The sequence below is a fragment of the Xenopus tropicalis genome, chromosome 5, assembly GCF_000004195.4.
Source record: "Xenopus tropicalis strain Nigerian chromosome 5, UCB_Xtro_10.0, whole genome shotgun sequence".
Classification (NCBI taxonomy): Eukaryota; Metazoa; Chordata; class Amphibia; order Anura; family Pipidae; genus Xenopus; species Xenopus tropicalis.
In genome coordinates this window covers 83221509-83245707 of record NC_030681.2, presented here as the reverse complement: position 1 = coordinate 83245707, position 24199 = coordinate 83221509, and the positions used below count along the sequence as shown (strand labels likewise).

The following is a 24199-nucleotide window of genomic DNA, read 5'->3' as shown; positions in this document are numbered from 1 at the left end:
AAGTGTGCATGCTCTGGTAATGTATGCAAAAGTGTGAAGTGGCACTTGTTCAGCATTCCGTTCATTCTGGAGATACGTCATTGTTGCTGATGCTTGAATTAGTGTGAAATTAAAAGGACAGACGTTTTCTCTAACACAGAATCACTTTCTCCACATGTCCAGTGCACAGGCCTGTAGTTAGTACCTAATGCATATACTTCACTTTGTAGATCCTTTTGGAGCCTGGAGCAATTCAAGATGTGTTGGCTGCTGGGAGTCACCTCCAGTTGCTGGAGCTCTTAAACCTGTGTTCTCAGTACCTTATCCAGGTAAGGCATCAATAAGGGCAAAAAGTGTATTAACTGTTATTTTATAAAGTCTTGCTCAGGCAATCTGTTTTATACTCATGGGCTAACATAAAAATTGTTGCAGTATTTCACATTATTTTAGCTGCATTGATTGCAGTGCCCCAAATACTCATCCAGTGTAGCCCAGCAATGACAGGCTGGCCATACACTGAAAGATCTGCTTATTTGGTAAGCTTGGAGATAAGTGGATCAATCCCTGATATGCCCATCTTAAAGCCCGAGAGCCAAATTATCAGATCACAGTAACGGGAATGCATGGCCACTTTAAGTCAACATTTCTACAAATTGTTATTTTTTTCTATGAACACAGGTAGGAAAAGCAGCCATGGTACATTCATTCTCCACATTCACACTTAATTACTTAAATTTGGATTTCTTACAATGGGGGATAACCTTAAAGGCCCACCCAACACTGTTAGTGATGTAGATAACTGCAACTAATAGTCCATTTCAAATATGTCTAATTGTAACCTGGCATTATATAAGTATTAAGTGCAGTGTGCTACACATGATTGGCATTTCTAAGAACATGTTTTAGAACTTTTTCAAGGGTGCTTTGACTTCCACTGTCATCAGACAGAAAACATTGGCGGTCAAAACATCCTTCTTTCCTGTCACTGATTCCTATTGTAATCTGCGCGGATATGCAGTGCCTGAACCACATGTCTGCCTGTCATCTCTATATCAGCACCACACACCCATGTCTTTAATATTGATGAAGTGACCATGGCACTGGTTTTACCTCTCAGATGGAACATTAAAGGAGAAGGAAAGGCAAAGTCACTTTAAGTAACTTAAATTGCCTACCTTGTACCCTGGGCTGGTGCCCCTGTTCCGAGAGAACAGCACCAGCCCGGGGTAGCTGCCAGCGCTTCCTCTTCTCGCGCACGAGCAATAGAGTGAAAAGCCGAACTTTAACAGAAAAGTCGGCTTTTCACTCTACTGCGCATGCGCCGACCGCTGGCATTTGGGGAAAAGGAAGGAGGAAGCTTACGCTACAGGTACCCCGGGGGCACCAGCCCGGGGTACAAGGTAAGCGATTAAAGTTACTTGTGGGTGCCTAACATTTTGGCACCCCCAAGTGACTTTGCCTTTCCTTCTCCTTTAACAATGAAGTTGCAAGCTTTTTAATATGTGGGTCCCTTTATTAAATTATATGCCAGTGTTGCCAATAGAGGTCACATAGTTTTCCCAAAATGTTTTCTACAATATGTTGTGTATTTCACACCATATGAAACTTTCGTATTGATAGTACATATTTTGCATCATAAATTGATTGAGTGTGGTTTCAAGTGATAGTAGTAGTAGTAGTATAAATGCAGGGGTAAGGTCAAGCTTCTGGTGAGTGAGTATCATGGCATACTCTACACTATAAAGACAAAGGAAGACAACAGGCAACTCCATGAAGCGGCAATTGAAAAATACACTTTAAATCTTGGTAGTGGCAGCATCATATTTTGGGGGTGCATCTCTGCAGCAGTTCCTGGAAGAATTGTAAGGCAGAGGGGAGCTTGAATTCAGCAAAATGTGGTAAAATGCTAGAGGAAATCCATATGAAGTCTGCAGGAATCCTGTGTCTTTGGAGAAGAATTACTTAATAACAACAATGTTAAAGTCCTGGAATTACTCTGGAATGAGTCAGTGTCCAAATCACAATAAAATACAGTAATTTGATGATTGCATATACAGTATCTAAAATTCTAGTTTTCTCACTGTTACTGTCCTCTCTGGTTACAGCTTTGTTTCTAACCTTTTCCCTTACTTTCTTACTTTGTAACTTTGCTGTTAAATAATTACTCTTTATGCATTACTATAAGGGAAATATTATTTTCAAAACAGATTTATTAATAACTAAGGTTTTGTGGATTTCTTTAAATGACACTGGAAAAATGACATTTCTGCATTTAAGACCTTTTTAGTGCTTTTTTACATAAATACCATACCTATATAAACCAAAAAATGAGAAAGTTAGCTTGTTTTTATGCAAATGTTAATTTTATGTATTATTATTTTTTAATTTTGTATACAAATCTTCTCCTTACCCCTAATAGCATGCTTGTAGGCAACATTTGTTACACTTCGCAAGCTGGTTTGTGGGATTTCTTCTCTGTGCACTTTCTTGTCCAAATTTCTGGATTTCAAATGGTTCAGAAATGGCCTCTTTCCAGCTCTGTATGGTCCCAGTCCTTTCCATTCCTTCCCTGGGAACAGAGCACAAGAACCCACACACCCCTTAGTGTTCATTCGGGCAGCACTTTCACCTTTTATTACAAGCTTCTGCTTCTTCTAATGTCTAAATTTCCAAACTAACAACCTAGATCGGCTTGAGTCTGCTATTTTGCTTAGGAGCAGCAGGTAATTATAGTTTTTGCATTATATTTATCAAACAGAAAATCAACAATTGCCCATACCTTTCTGCAGGTGCAATTGAACATCCAATTCATCACTGTTATTACTGACAAACGGGTCTGTTAAGAGCTTCTTTGCATTTAGTCTGTCAAAGAGTGAGAAAAACCTTGGACCAGATTCAGTTCAGTGACAAAAGTTATCTCAGTTTTTTTTCCCACAAGATAAGTTTTTCTGAACTGAATTGCATCTCAAATTGAATTTTGCCCATAATTTTTCATGTAATTTTTCTCACTGAAAGAAATCTGGCCACTTGTATGAAAAAAATGACATTGAATAAACCTCTCCTTTATAAGGGACTTGTTGGTGGTCCTAAATGTATCCATCAACGAACCATGATAATGTGATACAGGGCTTAGCACCCCTAATTACAACAGAGGCTACGTGAAGCTGTTTAAGAATGCAGAACTATAAGAACTTGTTGTGCCGGCCAAAATTTCTTGCAGTGTGTATGTGAGGGTGCTGACCAAATATGTTTTTGTCAATAAAGCACCTTTCAGCAGCAAGAACTGCATTCTGGCCCTCTCTCTCAGTAGTTTTGTATGGTTTGATATAAGGAAATATGTCAATTGCTATATCTTTTTGCTCTTTTTTTATGGAAATATTACCTTTATTCAGACTGCTACATAGAGTAAACTGCATGCAAATGTAAGTAAACCCATTCAATGTTGGTATGTGTTTATTATAGCCAGCCAATGAACAACGGGGCTTACCCCTGTGTGTTTATTTCAAGTGAAGCAATGTTTTGGGAGCAGACCCCTTTGTCAGGTCTTGCCTTTGCGTTTAAAATAGAGACTTTAGGCACAGTCCACATTCTTTTTACACCTTGCACACTGCCTTCCTACCTTGCCAAACTGCTAAATGCTAATTTGCTAAAGGCAGAGAGGGGTCGTCGCTTGGAATATTTAGCACAAAAGAGTCCATAGTCCTGTCGCTGGGGGACTGCGGTTCAAAAATTGGAAAAGTGGTTTGGGCTCTAACAGTCAATCAGATTTCATCCATTGAATTTCATTGGTTTAAATTTAAAATGCTGTCACACTATTTATGCCAGGGTGCCCAAACTTTGCAGTTTGTCACTGGGTGACTTCGACTCAAGGTTAGAAAAAGGAGAATTTTAATTACAAAAAACTATTATTTTTGTGCATATTTTTTTCATTATATTACACTGTAATCAGACATGGGCAGACTTGATCAGTGCTAAGAAGCTGTGTTTATTCCTTCCAACTCCAATTGCAAAGAAGCCAGATTTACACAGATCAGCTGGGATTCTCATGGCTGTGGAGAGTTGGGGAAAAGCTTATGAAAAGCTTTATTGAGCAATATTGCTTTAAGAGTGCAACCCTGATGTTGCTGGACAACAGCTTCTAGCATGCCACAACCTTAATAATATTTTACATTATTCTAGGGTTTGTAATCCAGCAACAACTGAGTTCCCTGTTCTTTGTCCTTGCCTTTCCTGCTATTGTCCATTTGGCTATTCAAGCTGCTGGGTATACCTCCTAACCACTAGCTAAACTTACTCTACACTACTATTTTCCACTGTGGGTTCCCAACCAACAGTAAGTTCAGCAATATCCTCTATACCAGTGATCTCCAACCAGTGGCTTGTGAGTAACCTGTTGCTCCCCAACCCCTTGGATGTTGCTCTCAGTGCCCCCAATCCAGGTAGTTATTTTTGAATTCCTGACTTGGTGGCAAGTTTTGGTTGAATAGTAACAAGATTTACTACCAAATAAAGCCTCCTGTAAGCTGGAAGTGTGCATAGAGGCTACCTAATAGCCAATCTTAGCCTTTATTTGGCACCTCCATGAACTTTTATAATGCTTGTGTTGCTCTCCAAGTCTTTTTAAATTTGATTGTGTCTCACAAGTAAGAAAGGTTGGGGGGACCCCTGCTCTATACCATAACTGAATTCTTGTCTGTTTGTCTTGCCTGTACCAGGACTCAGAGACTGCTAAACCCCTTGTGTTTCATTGTAGAATGTAGCTTGATCCACCCTGCGTTTGCCTTGTTTGTCTACTTTTATCTAGCAGTGTTGCAATACAGCTAAATTTAGTTTGAAATCAGTCCTGTCTCAGTCTCAGCTTTTTTTTTTTTAACCATAGAACAACAGAATAAGAAGTTATCAACATTAAAGCTACATAAATGACAACTAGGTCAGATGGGTCATTACAGACTGAACAATGTACAGGTATAGGGTGGGTTATCCAGAAACCCATTTTCCAGAAAGCTCCAAATTACTGGAAGGCCAACTCCCATAGACTCCATATTAATCGAATAATTCAAAATTCCTAAAAACTATTTCCTTTTTTTCTGTAATAATAAAACCAGCACCCTATACTTTATCCCAACTAAGATTAATAATTAATAGTGATGAACCAAATTTTTCACCAGTGATGGATTTGTGCGGAATTTCTGCATTTTGCCATTGGCGGCTTTTTTTTTTTTTTTAAAAACGGACAAAAATATTCACAGTGGGAAAAAAAAAATCACAGCGCATGGAAAAAAAAAAAAAATGCGGTCGTCAAAAAAAATTGTCAAGCATATCAAAAGAATGATTTGCATCAAAAAAAATTTTTTTCACGTTTCGCTAATTTTGCGCCGTTTCGCAAATTTTTCACAGTTTCACAACTCATCAGTAATAATTCGCTCACTCATCAGTAATAATTAACATTTTTGGAGGCAAAACAATACAATTCAGTTTAATGTTTAAATGTTTTTTTTTAGTAGACTTAAGGTATAGAGATCCAAAATAAGGAAACCCCCAGGTCCTGAGCATTTTGCATAACAGGTCCCATACCTGTTTCTGTAACAAATAAAGTGCTTTGCCATGCTCTGCCACAATTGTACCAAAGTTTATCATTTAAAACAAGGCTCATGGGTAAGCAGAATGACGATTGCGCACATCCTTAGTCACCTGATTGTTGCCTGGCTTGTAAGGCCCTCCATATTTGTGACCATATTACACATTTTATTATCTATTGCATAGGATGTGAGTTGATCAGATACTCTCACCAACATATCACCAAAAAGATATTTCATCATTCATCAATATGAAGAGTAGTGATTAGCGAATCTGTCCCGTTTCGCTTTTCCAAAAAAATTGTGAAACTATGAAAAATTTGTGAAACGCGGGTCACATGCAACTTTTTTTCATGTGACGGCACCTATTTGACTCGACCACACCTATTTTGACACAACTGTGCCTAGTTTGACGTGACCATGCCCATTCTGATGTGGCCATGCCTAGTTTGTTGCGACCGCACCCATTTTGACACTACTGCTACTATTTTGACACACTGAATTTTTCGTGCAAGTTTTGCGAAAAATACGCTAGTGGCGAACTGCGGAAATTCGATGCGAATCCATGGCTGATGAAAAAATTTGCTCATCACTAATGAAGAGATCATGGGTTTCTTGCAGTTGCGCTGAGCTGAAGGAAAATTGTGTTGTGTTCCTCCAGTACCCACTTTGAACAAGTGTTTCTCAAGAGAAAATCTGAAACTAAACCTAGTAACCTTTTACTTCCTGATCCCTTCCTGATGAGCACAATAAAAACAAAACAAGCAGTCTCCTGAGAAGCTCTCAGTAGTTAACTGGCAAATAATTTTCAGCATAAGCCCTTTTTATTAAATTGGTAAAATGCCCCTTAGCAAGCACTGTTATATATTTATTTTTGCAATAATAAGGATTGTCTCCTATCTAAAAAGCACAAAACAATCTATGGCCCACTTTCCCAGCTGCTTAAAAATGGTTATTTTTATATGTTTGATATTCTGACATTTAGATGGATTTTTGGGACTGTGGCCATCATACTTATTTAGGGACATGATTTCTGTGTTACTTGACACAGTGGCAGCTTGTAGATGTAATGCAAGGAAAAGTGCCAGATCCCCCCCCCCCTCCTTTATCCCCTCATTACAGTGAAATAATGATACGTTTGCTAAGCAATTGCAGAATGAGACCTGGAAATGGCTAAGGAGATTGTGAATGTCAGTACGTTTTAGTGCAGGTTAAACGCTAGTGCCAAATTCACTGCAGCCTGTTTTACAGCATCACACCTCAGCATGGCTTAAAGGGCCCGTCGTGCCAGTCTGTGATGCAGCATCCTGTGCCAAGCTTCAGCAAATCTTTAACACATTCTCTAGGAAAAGTGTAAAACGTGTAACATTTTCTCAAATGTAATCACTTAGCTATTTTTGCAAGTAGGGTATAATCAGGCCTCTTGCTGAATCTGGTTAGTAAGAACACAGTGAAAGGCTGCCTGAGCGAGCTTAACACTAATTCCTATATCGGATGGTTAATTCCCTCACATTACGGTGAAGTGTTTTCAAAATGCAGTCACATAATATTTGCCTATCTATAATCTTGTAATAACATGTTATACACTGTAGACTGTGAGAAATGCTTACTAGGATACCACACTTTTTCAAACTAATAGTCTATTTTATACCCAGCAGAATTTATATTAAACAGGACTTTTACTTGGGATGTATTGTTAGAATTCCTAACAATAATCCAGTTTCCAGTAAATATTTTTTACTTAGAATTCAGAGGTCAGAGGTAATTTTTCTTTGGCACACCACTTACTCCGGGCCACTTCCAAGTCAAACCACCCTGTAGAGACTTTTGTAGAGAAGAGAACACCAGCAACACCTTTAACACACTTTGCAGAAAAAAGTGGCACAAGCTTTCACAAATATCATTTGCATTCTTAACCAAAATGTACTCCCCTGCCCATGAGGCAGGGAGGTGCATCTTGGTTAAGAATGCAAATCATATTTTCAGTTTGTATGTCAGTATTGTCTTTCCAGTTTTGAAATGCAAGTCTCAAATTAGCACTTAGGGCCAAAGGCAGAGACAAGCAGCAATGCCTGCAGCGAGGAAGGTTTTCTGTTCCCTTGTGTGATGATTGAAAACAGGTATCCTGATATTTACTTGTATTCATTGTGCCTGGGAGTCCACTAGGTGGCAGCATAGGACCATTACTTCCACAGGGGAAAAAAAGCCCAGGCAAGTGAATAGTAGAGATAGTATTTATTCTCATTATTAGTGTTCTGAATTGTTAAGGAGAAAGCAGCCATTATTCGCACTCTGGCTAAAATGAATTGTGAATTTTAACGAATATCTAGGATACTTAAATGTTTTAACAGTGGAAATTGCCATATTTGCCCAAGGATGGCCATTCATCATTATACTTGTGAAATCATTCATTTGTTCTAATTTGAATGTAAATGACTCCAAGGTTTTACAAATAAGGTGACAGACTCACATAAATGTAATTGCTGGGTTCATCTCCCTCTTTTTATATATCACTCATTAGGTTATGAATTAAATACATCTTATTAAACTAGGGGCATGTCCAAAGATGATATTGTAATGGCAAATTACTGTGTGCTATTAGAGGTGTATTTTTATTCATGGACATTAATTTGTCATTAAAGCGGCATTAGTTTAGCACTTTTATGGGAATTACGTGACCTGAAAGAGTAGCTGACTGCTGGAACGGGGAGAGAATAGGATGCAAGTGGCAGACATATAAGGATTTGTATCAGGCTCCCAGACAACACTGAATAATATATCTGTGCAGAAATTCTTTTGTGCTCTCTAAATCTTACCTGAGATCCACACTTTTGGAGCATGATGCCATTTCCATTAAATGTGCAATTCCTTTAAATCCTGGCAGAAAGAGTGTCAATAAGTCAATCAATATCGAAAGCAAGACACGTAGTGTAATATCCATATAAATTTAACAATATAACCACCAGTAATAAAACAACTAAATGCAGGACTAAATCATGTTCTTGGTTTGTTATTGGGAAGAAGCGAATATGCTGCTCTGTGGCCTGTGTGTTCCTTTACCCCTAGTGCTTACTGGCATCAAAATTGAAAACTCTAAGGGGATGCAATAGCTAATTTGAAGTGGTAAAGCGAGGTGCCTGTAGTGTGTGCAAAAAAAACAAAGTGGTAGGTTTGCAAAATCGGTTACACTAAAAAAGGACAAGAAATTATATTTATTAAAGGCATGTTGGCATTTTACTGGCAATAGAAAAGCCACAATAGTGCAAGCTATAACACTATTTATTCTGCAGAAAGCTTTACCATACCTGAGTAAACAGCCATAGAAGCTCTCTATTTTTGTTTAGCTTGTGTGCTACAGCTCTAGCAGCTGGTAGCTAAGATTACACAGCACAGCTGGGATGGGGAGCAAATTGTGATGGGAGGAGGAGCAGGAGAAGGGGAGAGGAGAAAATTGAGCATACTCATGCCCCTGCCCGGAAGGACTTTTCTGAGAGCACGTGTACAAAAAGAAGAAAAGAAATCCTGTAGTTTTTTTTTAATAGAAACTCAGTGCAGCTTTTCTGTAAGTGCTTAGGATGTATTTACATAGACCTTTCTGATAAAGCTTACTTAGTTTTTACCTTTCCTTTTCCTTTAATGGATTTTTTCCCCAGTTTTTCTTTCAGTTTGCCTGTCTGAACTGCTGCTAACCATAATATCCTATGGAAAATAGGCTTATCACAGTTTTGTGTTGTATGCGTGATCTGGATGAAAGACACCTTTATAGACATATAAAATATTATTTAAATGATATGAAGTCTTTGGCCTAGATGGGTCTATTGCATACCTATTTTTTGTATTAAATTTACACCAAATGCTCAGATATAAGGTCGGATGCATTCTAACTGTTTTGCCTGATTGTAATTTTACAGTTAAGCTGCTTTGCAAAAGGTCCCTGTTTTAGTGCACGGTAAGCAAATAGTATGCTAGCCATGCGCTGCTGCATCTAAGTACTGCGAAGGTCATCTTTGTGTCTGTCCTCCCATAATAAATCCTCTCCAAATTGGTGTTAGATGGTGACTTTGAATTTCCCTGTCATTTGGTAACTGCATAGGGCCCATTAAACTATCAGTTGCTCTGGAGGAACACTTATGTTTACCTTTAACCCACTGAATGAACCTGCAGTGCACTGTTTTACTTTAGATGTGCTTTACTATTTGTTTACAAAAAATAAATGGTTCCTTTAAAATTAATTGTATTATTATTAATTGTATACTGTATTATTAGCAAAGATTGGTAACATTTGCCTGTTTTGTGTTCCAAGATAAAAATATTGCGGGGCTGCCTGTGTAAATGAAGAACAAACCCTACAGGAGTGCAGCTATAAATTTCCTTTTTTCTTCCTATCATGCTTCACCCACATGGTGCTTAAGCCACAAATGAAAAATTGGTGCCCAAATACTAGACCTTGCCGCATGCCTGCTTCTCTGTTAACTTCATACATATTATATTTTGTCCTTTTTCTGCATTTGCTTTGAAACATTCGCTCTGATTAACTATTTATTAGTTTTTGTGGAATCCATTTCCATCTTCTGTATTTTCTCTCCCCCACCTTCACTTTGCTGTGTTCCAGATCTAGCATTCCCAGCATGGCTTCCCTGTAGAGGCTTGTGTTTTCTCATTGCCAGACTTCTTTCAGTCTCACTTCACACTGCTGTGACTGTGATAATCAGGTACCCGCATTTCTCATGATACCACCATCAGTTCCCCTCTTAGCTGTTGGTTTTTCATGTTGAGCACATATCTGCTTTAACATCTATTTTTTACACATGAGGTGTTTCTTTTTTTCAATATTCCCATCCACACTATATACTATAATTAAATAAAGAGGATAAATTTGTTGATGTAAGAAACCAGATTTTTCTTTTACAAATATTGAAAAGCAGCCAGGCTTGTCCTTACTGGATATGGGGCCCTGCACAAATGATCCTGCGCTGGGCCCCATCATATAATAAAGTAGGAATACTCTGTAACCTACAGCATCTAGCTGTTTTTAACTAAAATGTTCAAGATGGTCTTTCTTTATACATGCAACCCTGTCAAGAATAATGATACATCTGTGGACTGCAATGATGTTTCTCTCCTGCACATTGCTGCTGCTTTCTGGTTGCAACTGCTGGCTACTCCTTTATATACATTTTATTTCATTCAATAAATTGGAGTAAAATTAACTCTAGAGTAGCAACCCAGAATTATGCTTTTGTTTTGTCTTGCCATATTTCACTGATCAAAGCTACTTACTGTGTGGTTACTATGGATTATAATTCCATAGTGAAATCACACAAATTACTCTCTAAAGGGCTCATTTACAACCACAACTGCTGTTGCACAAAAATGGACACATTTGTTGTACGCAATGACTCATTGGGGGGAAATCACAAAAGTGGAGATAGCCCTTTTTTGGAGTAAAAGTGGTGGAAAACACATTTTGTTTGAATATATTGTAAACATTTTTATTAAAAGGAAAAGTAAAGCCTCCCAGGCAAATTTTTAGTTTTAGCAGCAGCAGTGCCCCTTCTTTAATCACTTCACTGACATTTGCCCCAACTTATTTGTGCCCCCATAGCATGTCCAGAACTACAGAGCTGCTTGACAGTGTTGGCCCCCACCTGTTCCCAGCAGCCATCTTGGTGATCAGCAAACAGCACATACACACTGGCACCCAAACTGCGATACTGGGGTGCAGGGTTGGACTGGCCCAACAGGGCACTGGATAAAAACCCAGTGGGCCCTAGTCCTGTTGGGCCCCTTATCACCGGGCTTGTTGGTGTGGGGGCCGGATTGCTGCTGACCAGTAATGAGTAGGGGCTAGAGAAGACGGTATTTAGACCCTTAAATCTTGTTACAGAAGTGGAATTAGACAGAAATATAGAAAACATTAGAAAGCCCAGATTGTCCTGAAAAAAATGATGTATAGTTTTCCTATGCAAACCAAAATTACCCCTCGGGAAATGCCCCAAGGTGAAATGACAAATAGCATATGAAATGCAAAATCCTGCAGGTAAATTCCTTACCCCAAGGCTCGTGTTTATGTGGGACTGGATTTGATGGCACTGACAGATTTACTAAGAGCTAAAGGCAAATTCATAAAAAAAATGTCGGGAAAATGACCAATTCTGAAAACTGTCTGTTTAAAAGACTAATTCACAAAAGTGGAGATAGAGGTTTGTGAATTATGTGGAAAATCTGACAAATCTATCTCCACTTTTATTTTGTCTCAATATCACCACTTTTGTGATCCATATTATCCAAATAACTTCTAACATCTGTGTTTGGAACATCTGCCATCTCAGGTTTCTTTCAGAACCTGTTTTACCTTTATACATGTACAATCTATTTAAACACTAGGACATGCACCCAGCCCATGCTATTCTGTCTTGAGACCACATGTATTTCATGCCAAACAGCTATTGTCAGTAGTGATGCTGAAAAACTCTGAAAATGCAGCTAATGCACAACTTTGAACATGGCCGTGACTTTTTTTCATGCAAACGCAACTTATTTGACACACGGCTTTTTCCTCACTCTGGGAATCTTTGTTTTACAAATAATTTGCCAATGGCGAAATGTGAAATTTCTCTGCGAATCCATGCCTGGTGAAAAACTATCTCATCACTAATTGACCGTTATCTTGTGTGGTGGGTGCTATGAATATGGTGCTTTAGATGAGCTCCATTTGTTTATTGGAGCAACAGGACTGTAACTTTATTTCAAGGGGGAGCTTAATAAAGAGACCATATAATATCTTTTCAGAACAGCTCATTACACAATCAATGTATAGTTTACTTTAAAAATTAGATTTTGTATGTTACATACATTGTACCTTGTGTAGACCAATGAACCCCAACCTGTTGCTCTTCACCCCCTTTTGATGTTGCTTTCCATGGCCTCAAAGCTGGTGCTAATTTTAAAAAAGCAAAGTTTGCTGGAAAGTTTTAGAGGCATAAAGGCACTCGTTTATTCTAAACTCCTGCAGGCTGTTAGTCTAAATGGGGTTACCAAAAAATCCAATCGCAGCACTTATTTCGCAGCACGCAGGAATTTATTTTCATGTAAGTGTGGCTTCCCAACACTTATTACATCTAAATGTGGCTCATGGTTAAAAAAAAAAAGTTGAGGACCCCTGTTGTAAACATTGCAGCTGTTTTTGTGGGTTTTTAATTTTAGAGCTTCCAAACTTGATTTTATAACTACAATGTGCTTGCTAGGGCTTAATTACTCTAGCAGCCAGGCAGCATTTTGAAATTCAGCTAGAGATCCTGAAAAGAATGATTAGTAAAAAAACATTAGCTTAACAAAAGAAAATGGTTTCCAACCAGATGGAATTTTCAGCTGTAGGCCAGAAAGAGGAAGAAGGAAGGCTTATCATTCCCAAACCAATAAAAATAAAGACCAGTTGAAAAGTTAATTAGAATGGGTCCTTTTATAATATACTAGAATTTTATGTGAAGTAAGCCTACCCTTCAATGCTCTAAACTGTTCTTAGGGTGTACCACTTTTCAATATAACCATATATATTTGTCTAAATTTCCCAGATTAGCTAATCTCTCTAGTGGTGTGGCTAGCCACAAAACAGATGCTGCTGCTGCTGGCGTGACCCACCCACAGGGTACACAACCTATACTGAATTACTGTGGGTAAATATAGCTTGACCTGGTACCTTTTACTTTAGTAAATCAGGCCTGGTCAACATCCATCATCCTCTGATGTATCCACACGAAGACTCTTTATTACAAATAATGAATGTCTGCTTTTATAGACACACTACAATTTGTGAAGCTGCACTGTTTTTGCGGATGTATAATAGCCTGATTTATAATTAGTGTGTTTAATCCAGAGACAAAACAGCTGGAGCCACAACTGATTCTGGTGCAGAGTTATTGATGGCTGAGCTTGGCAGTCACATTTCTAAAGCTATATACACACTTTTTTCCTGTCTTAATTATGCATTCATTAAAAGCTTTTGTACTCAACTGCATAAAGTAAATATTTTCTTGATCTCTGTAGTGTGCTCCCAGACTGTAGATTTGCACAGCAGGGGCCTGATAATATGAATAAATTCTATATCCCCAAGGAGATTATCTTTCAAAGGAATTTTTTCTTTTTTTTTTTTTTTTAGAATTGTCGTTATTTCATGTGGTTCTTCTAGTGTTTGTTTGCTGTGGGTAACACAGTTATCTTTGCCTTAATGATGATCAGATTCAGTTATTGATTTTATTTAGTCTCTTTGGAGATTATCCATGTTGATCGGTTATGTGCACATCAGTGTTTATTTGTATAATACCTTCTGTATAAAGATAATTTCAGTGTTAACATAGGATTACCAGCACAGATCTCAGGCGGAGTGATGCTAGAGTAATAAATAGAATGTATTAAGAATAACACAATTTCAAAGAACTTACGGTCTGATTTGGATATGTGTTAAAAGGAAAATTATAGTTACTTTATTTACTGAAAAGTTTTATGACTTCAGAGTATATTTTTAAACTGCTGTGCTATTTTTTTTACTGCCCGTGGAACCAGTCGTTTATCTCACCCTGATAAATGTAGAATGATTACTGGAAAGGGTGCATACAGTTATATGTTTAAAAAAATTGGAGTTGCTCTAATAATAAAGTATAATTTATGCTGTGGTTGGAATTTGTTGGTTTTTATTTGCTTCCAGAGTCTAGCTATCAATAGTTTGCACGCTGTTAATAGATGAAAAGTCCATATTTACGTCATCAATCGCAGTTTCGGTCCCCCTGTTGTGTGTAAAACACTTTCATGTAAAGTGCTCTCCTTGAACTTCTGTATAGTTGCATTTAGCGCCACTCAGACCTTCCTGCCTTCCTTTCCGAATAGGGCACTGCTGCACCTATTGATGCAGGGGAACTGTGATGAGCAGTAGCTCCAGGGTTTCCTTTCACAGCCAGTGTCACTTGACGCCCTTACATCTAAAATATCAGCATTATTCACACGGCAAACACTGGGAATGATGCCAGGCGGACTTCTGCGGGATTTGTGCAATTTACAATTGTGTCAAGAGAAACACCCGCAGCAACACTGGAATTCTGGAAAAAAATAATGAATTGTGGTAAAAAAACATAGTGATTGCGCTCAAAATTGCACTTTGCAGGCATACACAAGCCCTTGTATTTCCAATATGCTAAAAAGTAAAATGCAATTAAAAAAATTAAAAAATTTAGAAGGTGCTTCCTGTTCCATCAGCAAAATTGTCCCCAACCTAGTAGAGCGAACTGTTGGACCCATAGGGTGTCTGTATAGGTGATTTTCCTTCCGTTTTATTAAAGCTTGGTGAATATGGATAGCCTGTAATATTTATTTTACTTTATTTTTTATTTAATAAAGTGTACTCACTGAATTATATATTTATTCAGAAACATGTAAGGAGTTAAAGCCTTTAGTTATTTTTCATCAACAGTGACTTCAATTTTTCCTTTTTCTTTTCTCTCTGTTCGCCTTTTGATGTCATATATTGTTCAAATAAAAATGTTTTACTGAAATGAATTCTGTCCCGTAATTAAAAATAAGTTAAAAATTAAAACAGTCTAATTGATATGTGTTTATTTTAACTCTTCGAGATCTGAAATTGCATGTGGTTTGTCAAAAAGAACTATTTCCGGCCCAAAAATGGCACATGGCAATAATTTGCATCTAATTTACAGTAGTTAAGTTATTGAATTGTTACTGGATTTATAATAGGTATTAAATAAATGGCAAACATATGGTAACACCAGTTGATTAGGTTTAATTGAATTCATGTTTGAGCTTCTCCAAGAGATTCAGGTTAGGAGTTAAAGTTGCTTTTTTCCCTGCTATGCCAAGGGTCTCTTAGTGGGCACCCAGGCATATAGTGAAATCCAACCTGTAGTAGGGACATACTCTTAGATGACAATTTGCCTTTTGCAGCAAAATAACAGTATCTGTGTGTTTATTCTTCCTTTATGTGATGTCATCATTGTGTGCTGTAGGAAGTGAAACAGGTAATTGTCCTGAAGGTCAGATAATAAAAAGTGCTTTCTTGCCTGTATGCTTGCTTACCCTGAATAAGCTGAATTCCTTTTTCCCAATGTAATTTCCATCTGTGAAGCAGAATTAATGAGACTGATGCTTTGCCTTGGGCGTGTGTGCAAATGAAACAATGATGTCACACAGACATAGCAGAGAATGGTAGAAAACAAAAAGCAAATATATTCTTAAACTGAACATTTTCCAAATACATATTGGAAACTGTAAGCCAGTCAGAGTCAAATGATTTTGAAACTGAAAATTGAATGGGGAGCCTTAAATTATAAATGACCTCTTCTAGTATAAATGCCATTGCAGAACAGCTATCTAGCCCTTTGAAATCTACAATCCTTCCAGTGTAACCAGCTGTTAATCTTAGCCACCTTGTTTACTCGTCTCATAGCAATGGCTTTTCTAGAAAGTGCAATTACTTACAATTTGTGCTCTGAAAATATATTCTGTAAAAAAATAAATAAAATGTAATGTTCTTATTTATATGGGGATACTAAATGAGCACAAATATGGGATTATTGCCAAATATGTGTCAGCAATCAGGCTTGCCATCCAACTAATCCTTCCATGGCAGGTCACAGAAGAGCATCGCCTTATTACAGGGCCAGGCAGGTGACATTACCATCAATGTACAACAGCTCAACTGCCTAATAACAATAAGCTCCTTCGGTGAAATGGTCTCTTTCTGTGTCACCCACTTATATTAATACTATATTGCTTATATTATACTGAAAAAGGTATGCCCATGTGTTTGTACGCTCAAAAATTAATTTTTTTGTTTGTGAATGACTTAGGGATATGCATTAAAAATAATAAGGTAGTAATAAATGTTTTCAATGCAAAAAAAATGTTACGGACAAATTATGCACAAGTTTTTTCCAACTTAATAAAACCAATGACTGAAAACTAAGTTAGCTTTAGCAGAAAGATCTATGTAAATACAGCCATAAACACTTTTTTTTCTAAAGTTGAAAACTTCTGCATATTTTCTGCAATATTTTCGTACATTTGCATGACTTTTTCGTACTTTGTGACAAAAAGCGCGACAATTTGTGCAACAAAATCGTATTTGTCGCGCCAAGTACGAAAGTTTCGGATTCATTCAAGCTTCGGTATCGTGACTTTCCTTGGACCAGGTTGGAGCTGCAGAGTGCCATTGAGTCATATGGGAGGCTTTTTAAGGCTTTTACCTTAAAAAGCACAATACAAAAAATCGTATTTAATATGATTTTTTTTTTGTATCATGCTTTTTAAAGGTACTCAAAGGTACTTTGATAAATCTTCCCCTTACAGTATTGCTGCCCCGAGTCCTGTGAAAAGAAACACTGCATTCCCTTTCTTCTATTCTGGACACATGGGCTTCTGTGTCAGACTTCCTTCTCTTAGCTCAAACCTTTTGGGGCATGGCACGAGTCTGTGCAGCTTGCTCCTCTCTCCCTACACCCCCCTCCCCTTAGCAGCAGCAAAGTTAAGGCAACAGTAGGGGTGCAGGCAGGGAAGTGACATCAGCTGCTATCTTAAGCAAACAGAGAATGTTTCTAGGGCTGTTTATTCGGGTATGGAAAAGCATTCTAATAAATAAGGAGTACTAGCTTGCACTATTTTGCTAATCTCCCTATCCCCCTCCCTCCTCCGTACTCCCCCCTCCCCTTAACAGTGAGGTCAAGGCAGCAGTAGAGGTGCAGGCAGGGAGGTGACCAAGATAGTATGGCAGCTGATATCTTAAAGGACATGTAAAGCCTACATTTGCCTACAATGTTTATCAGTTGGACATGTCTCCCCCACCAAAATGGCATCATTTGTACTGCATAGATCCCCTCCGTTTGCCAACACCATCACATTTTCCTAAAGCAAATAGCAGCTTTCACCCTGTGGCCATTTTTCCTCTGATACATAATCAGATACATTTAAATCTGCAAACAGCATACACACACAGACCCTTATTCAGCATATATTTAATCAAGAATGCAGGCTCACGCAGGCAGAACTGTATTTGATAAAAGTTCTGCTTTGTTTGAGCTGAGCTCAGGAAAGAAAGTTAGGAGAAAAAAATTGAAACAGACGGTTAGAGCTGAGTTCCTATGGGAACCAGCAATGCCATCTCTTCACTGGCTACTAGACTGGAGGGCGTGTTTAGTAATCTGAGCTTAGAACAACTGAGCATGCCCAGAGATCAAAGCAAATTCCTGAGGGAGGGGGTCGAGTGGGTTACAGGAAGAGAAGGAAATCTAAGTGATTAAGGGGATGCTGCAGCCTTACTATTAACCTCTGAACAACCAGTGTGGCAGGTACTGAAAGATTCAAAGAGGCTGTTCACTGATTACATTTTTGTGTGTGGGGTTTACATGTCCTTTAAGCAAACAGAGAATACTTCTAGGGCTGTTTACTAAGGGAGGGAAAAGCATTCTGTTAAATAAATCTAGCTTGCACTATTGTGGATAATCTATTGGCAATAAACTGCCTCAGAAGCTTTCCTTCTTTTTTTAAAGCAAATTTGACATAGGGCCCTTCCATTAAATAAATGCATGCCATCTTAACATAACTTAGCCATTTATTTTATGTTATAAAATGTTATTGTTAAAACAGTATTTTTTTTGGCATCTCAATCTCATACTTATGTTAACATCCCACTATGTCAGTCCTTCTAATAGGAAATTCCTGGTGCAGTTGCTGCAGGCAGGCAGCGCAAATGTTGTGCAGAAGTATCATGACACTACGAACTAAAATGGAATATTCTATTAAGCAAAATATATACAGTAGAACCCCAATTTTAAATTTTTTTTCTCCTGGTTTATGTTTTCCCCAAATTTACATCATTTTAATGGGGTACCCTAGAAATTGTAAAATCGGGGTTCTACCTAAAAATGGAAATGAAGACATAAATGGTGGAGTAAATGTTTATTACATATGTATTTTCTGCATGCATGCAAGGAACTTATGTCGGAGTCACTTTATACATATAATATATTATTACCATGCCCTGGTACAAACTGTTTGTTTAAGGAGCTATAATATAGTATTTATATAGCCATGGAGGCTGCCATTTAAGTTTCAATTTTGCTTTTAGGTTAGTCATGTTTTTCAGTCTTCCCAGCTATCTCCTGGCTTTTTAAAGAATTGGCACATTGACCTGAAGTAAGCGGCTGGGGGTGCACCCACAGTGATTTTGTTCTCCTTTTAGTTGAAATAAGTACATTTCAAATGTCATCCATGGTACTCCATACATCTGTAAGATTAAATCCCTTCTCATATAAATTGCAATTTCTTGACCAAAATATATAATCATCACATCTAAATAAAATACTTTACATTTATGGTGTTATTGGTCTTTTAATTTACATCTTTGCTGTGAAATACATTATTAAAAAGCATGTCACATAAATCTTGTGGATTATGTAGAATTTTGATTTTGTCCAGTTGGGCTAAATGAGGTAAAGTTGTACTATACAATGCCTGTATTCTGCAATTTGTATGAATAGTTTTTAATCAAGATAGTGTTATACAAAGGTGGAAGCTATTTTTTCTCTGTAGGTTGGTCTTAATTTAGGCTATATGGTAGATTTCCTTAAAGCTTCTTTCTGGGGCTGGGTTTATTTGTCTAATGTTAATGCTTAATTTTGTATTTGTGTTTTCCTAGGCCTAGTTCCAGGAAACAATGAAACAATGGGGATCATTTATAAATTTCTCTCGGCGAATATTTTTTTTCGCAAATGGTTGTTTGAGCATGTTTTCCCCAAATGTTTAAAATTTGCACTTCTGTGCCCGCCTTTCCTTTTTTTTGCGAACCACAATGAAAGGTGAATTGTGCACAAAAATTTGTGCATGAGCTGCACGAGTTTATTATGCGCTAAGATAGCACGGATTTTCTCTTTGTGAATATAAATTCACAATTTGCAAAAATCAATTTAGCAAATATTTTTGCACCACAAAAGTTGTGGCGTAACTTGGATGGAGAGTGTGCACATACATATTCATAATTTCAGAATATGCCATATTTAAAAACTTTTATGGACATTCGCACTGCAGATAAAAATTTTGCTATTATGTTTGCACATTAAATGTACCAGTCTTGTCATGCTTTATAAACACGGGCAGGGCAAATATGTTCACTGTGCGAATAATTTTGTGCTGCGCAAATTTTATATAACTAGTGTAACTATAAAGATAAAATATAGGTATACTTTATTGTTACACTTTGGTGAAAAAGATAAGCAGCTGGATACTGGTATACGCTAATAAGTATACGGAACCAACTTATATATATATATATATATATATATATTTTTTAGAAAATGTTAAGAATTTATGGAAACTTGAAATACTACATTTTAACTGTACCAGGCAGCACTTAGGACACATATAAAATATATTTTTCATATTTATCCTTTGCAGGAACTAAATAGCTTTAACTATCTGGATCTGTATAAGCTGGCAGACCTGTTTAACCTAACTTTACTGGAGACTGCAGTGGTGGAATTTCTTGTTAAACATCTGTCAGAGCTTCTGAAAAATCACCCTGAAGAGGTTCTTGCACTGCCTTTTCGGCTTCTCCGAGAGGTTTTGAAGAGTGATCAATTAACTTCAATGAGTGAAGAACAAATATGGCAGGTAGGTGGCTGTGTAATAGTGCCAAATAAAATTCATTGTATACAATTATCAAAATAAGTTTTCTGTAAACGACTTGGTTAAAGTTAATGAATAAAAAAAGCAATAGGCAGATACTTTGTAAAAACAGTTAAATAGAAGTACATATATAAATAGCTGTAAAACCATAGGAAATGGGGCATATGGTTAAGTGACAAAACACACCCATATTTGTTCCTTGTGGATTTCAGTGGAACTGCAAGTCAGGCAGTTGCCAACATGGAATAGTACAGTTGCCCTTAAATATGTTAATATATCCATATAAAAGGGATATCAGACATTTTTCATCTGACACCAGCCTGCGGCAGTCAAGCTTCTTCACCCCGAGTGCATCTACCGTTCAAGTAAATGGATGGGTGATTCCAAGCCTTTTGTACAGCTATTAAATGTACTTTGTGTTCTGTCTTATATATTACTAAGAGCTTTACAGTGGCCAACCAGGCTGCAGTAAATCTTCTGCTAAACTTCAGAGCCTGCATGATTCTTACAAAGGGAGTTTACTGATGCTTTAAATTCCTACCTGAGTTTAAAAGAGAAAAAGAAATTATTTTTTTTCTTTCTCTTAGTAAGTACAAATTGGTAGCTATTTCAGCTGATTTGTTATAAGGGTTACAAGAAGAATAATATTGAAAAGCCAGATAATTGTAAGTTTTCATTTCATGTATTGCCTTATTGATTTTTCTCTTCTAATAATGGTTAGCAATCACAGAAATTTATTGCAGAGATTGCAGAAATTCATTTCTGCCAGTGCAAACAACTTTTATACTAAATTAATTTTTGGATTATGTTTACTTGTTTGTGTTACAAAGAGCCCTTCAGAGGTTAAGGTTACATTTAGTTGTAGTACCTGTGTGTATATTTATATATTCCCAAGGAGCTTCCCTTCGTCTGAGTGTTTTAAAATGCTATTATCTTTATTATAAATATAAACACACAGCAAAGAAACCACAGCCCCTTTAGGGTTTGTGCAGTCATAATAAAAACTGTAATGAACAAGTGTGACATAGTTTTTGATTATTAATGTATTGAATGTCTAGAAAAGACATTCAATACATTAATAATCTAGAAAAGACACTGTTGCCACATATTATGAAAGAGGCACTGTACACAGCCAGGTGTAGAATGGTAGAAATGTCAGGCTTCCCCAACCTTTCTTACTCGTGAGCCACAGTTAAATGTAAAAAGACTTTGAGAGCAACACAAGCATCATACAAGTTCATGGAGGTGCCACATAAGGGCTAAGAGTGGCTATTAGGTAGCCTCTAAGCACACACAGCAGCTTACAGGAGTAGTAGGTATTTGGTAGTAAGTCTTGTTTTTATTCAACCACAACTTGCCACCGAGTCAGGAATTCAAAAGTAACTACCTGGTTTGGAGGCACTGAAAGCAACATCCAAGGGGTTGGTGAGAAACATGTTGCCACAGATTGGGGATCACTGGTCTATGTGATAGGCAGTTGATGGAAAGGTGGGCAGCTGATCTCTGGGTGTCCTGAACAGGAATCAAACCCCTTTTCATCAAATAGTCTGGCAAGGATGTCCTTGTTGTATATGCTTTTATTTGGGTTTGATTATAGTAAAGGTAATGGAAGTGTCAGTCCATATTAGGGACACATTTTCTTTGTCAATCTTTCCTATTTATGTGTTCACCTCTTTGAGGTAGTAGTACACATTTGCTGGTTTCTTTTATTTTATTTATCCCTTTAGAGGTTAATAAAGCATCTTGTTGGAGATTTCGACTGGCATGTTTTTTCTAGCAGTGTATGTAGACAGCTTGCTAAGAAAAGTTGCATCTTGATTTGTTGTATTACTGAATTAAAGGTAAAGCGGAAAGATGTCAAGGTCATTTAATTATTTAAGAACTCCAATAACATTAAATTCGGTACCTGTCCATATTAGGATGATTGATTGATTGATGATATCATCAAAGTTATTTGCTAAATTTAGTCAAAATTATGTGCCTTTATCCCAATGGGATACGTACCCAACAGATTTTGGACTGCTTGTAGTCCCATGACATCTATAGTGTGAAAAATGACAGGTATGGGATACCTTATCTGGAAACCCGTTATCCAGAAAGTTCCGAATTACAGAAAGGCCGTCTCCCATAGACTCCATTATAAGCAAATCATTTTAATTTTATAAAATGATTTCCTTTTTCTATAATTATAAAACAGTACACCTTGCACTTGATCCCAACTAAGATATAATTAATCCTTATTGGAGGCAAAACAAGCCTATTGGGTTTATTCCATATTTAAATGATTTTAGTAGACTTAAGTTATGGAGATCCAAATTACAGAAATATCCCTTATCCGGGAAAACACCAGGTCCCAAGCATTCTGGATAACAGGTCCCATACCTGTACTAGCAATGTGCCTACTCAGGGCAGCACAACAGATGAACAATAGTGATTCAGAAATAATCATGGGCTGGTGCCTTTTTAAAGAAGAGGAGTGCAGATTGTAAGCAATTGTGGTCACTGTTGGGTGCCTAATAAACTGCCAAACAAATTCTGTACCTGTAGTTGGAGGATTGTATATATGAAGTATTGTTGCCAGAAGTCTCTTGCTTTAAAAGCATAGACACTAGTTAGAATAGTGTGTGATAATGTTAGCATATTCTTTCCCAAACCAAAAAATAATGATGTTAAGAACCAGTTCTTAATTTACTATCAACGTTTTGTATGGGTTTTGTAATATTGCACAGTGCTGCAGTGTTAATTATATATCAAATGTGCAGCAGGTTTACAACAATAAAATGCCCCTAGCATTCTAAATAAGGACTTAGGTTATTTGATCTGAGGGTCTAATTTTAGAATGCATACTTATTAAACATGCATGTTCTCTCAAGGAAAAAAAATCTCCATGCTACATTTTTGAATAATGTGGTTTTTGAATGTAAAAAAAGATATTGTTAAAGGCATTATACATTTTAATGATTTTCATTGCTGTGGCTCAAAATGTTTTCCTAAAAATACTGATAGAGCCAGAAGTCAAGTCAAGTCAAGTCAAGTAGGTTTTTATTGTCATTCCAACCATATACAGTACAGTGCACAGTGAAACGAAACAGCGTATCCAATAATGTTATTTAAGTCTATCCCACATAATATATCGAAAGAGGCATTGCGATCTTAAGAAACTTCCCTAAAATGACTTTTTTTGCCCCTAGATCTGCTAAGAAAGGCATTCCAAACTTAATAGCAGATGCAAGTGTATTGTCCAATGAGAATCATGCCTTCCAGTGCTATGTCAGTCATCATTTTTAAACTAACATACTGAGGTTACTAAGTTTTGACTGTGTGTATTACAAGGACTTAAATAGTGGTGTTTGGAGCTAGAGGACATGAGATAAGTGTAAACAGGGCACTAAGGGGCACATTTACTAACCCACGAACGGGCCGAATGCGTCCGATTGCGTTTTTTTCGTAATGATTGGTATTTTGCGATTTTTTCGGAAAATTTTCGCGACTTTTTCGTTACCAATACGATTTGTGCGAAAAAACGCGAGTTTTTCGTAGCCATTCTGAAAGTTGCGCAAAATCTTGCGATTTTTCGTAGCGTTAAAACTTGCGTGAAAAGTCACGATTTTTTCGTAGTGTTAAAACTTGCGCGAAACATTGCGCCTTTTAAGTTTTAACGCTACGGAAAAGGCGCGACTTTTCACGCAAGTTTTACCGCTACGAAAAAAAATCGCAAGATTTTGCGCAACTTTCGGAATGGCTACGAAAAACTCACGTTTTTTCGCGCTAATCGTATTGGTAACGAAAAAGTCGCGATAATTTCCGAAAAGTCGTAAAGTCGGCGAAAAAAATCGCAAAAAATACGAAAAAGTCGCAAAGTGTTCGTTTTCCAATCGAAATTTTTCCAATTCGAATTCGTGTCTTAGTAAATCAGCCCCTAAATAGAGCCAATTTCATATATAATGTCTTTCAGAATT

At 37.3% G+C, this 24199-nt stretch overlaps 1 protein-coding gene across 4 annotated transcripts in view; it reads left to right on the top strand.

The window, feature by feature from the left end:
- klhl32 (kelch like family member 32) overlaps positions 1-24199 on the top strand; it is a 136868-nt gene that overhangs the window by 77417 nt on the left and 35252 nt on the right. For 2 of the 4 annotated variants that reach the window (XM_012963034.3, XM_012963031.3), the window contains 2 exons: positions 210-308; positions 20010-20225. In XM_012963034.3, coding sequence (XP_012818488.1) covers positions 210-308; positions 20010-20225 — 315 coding nt within the window. 4 annotated transcript variants of the gene reach the window in all.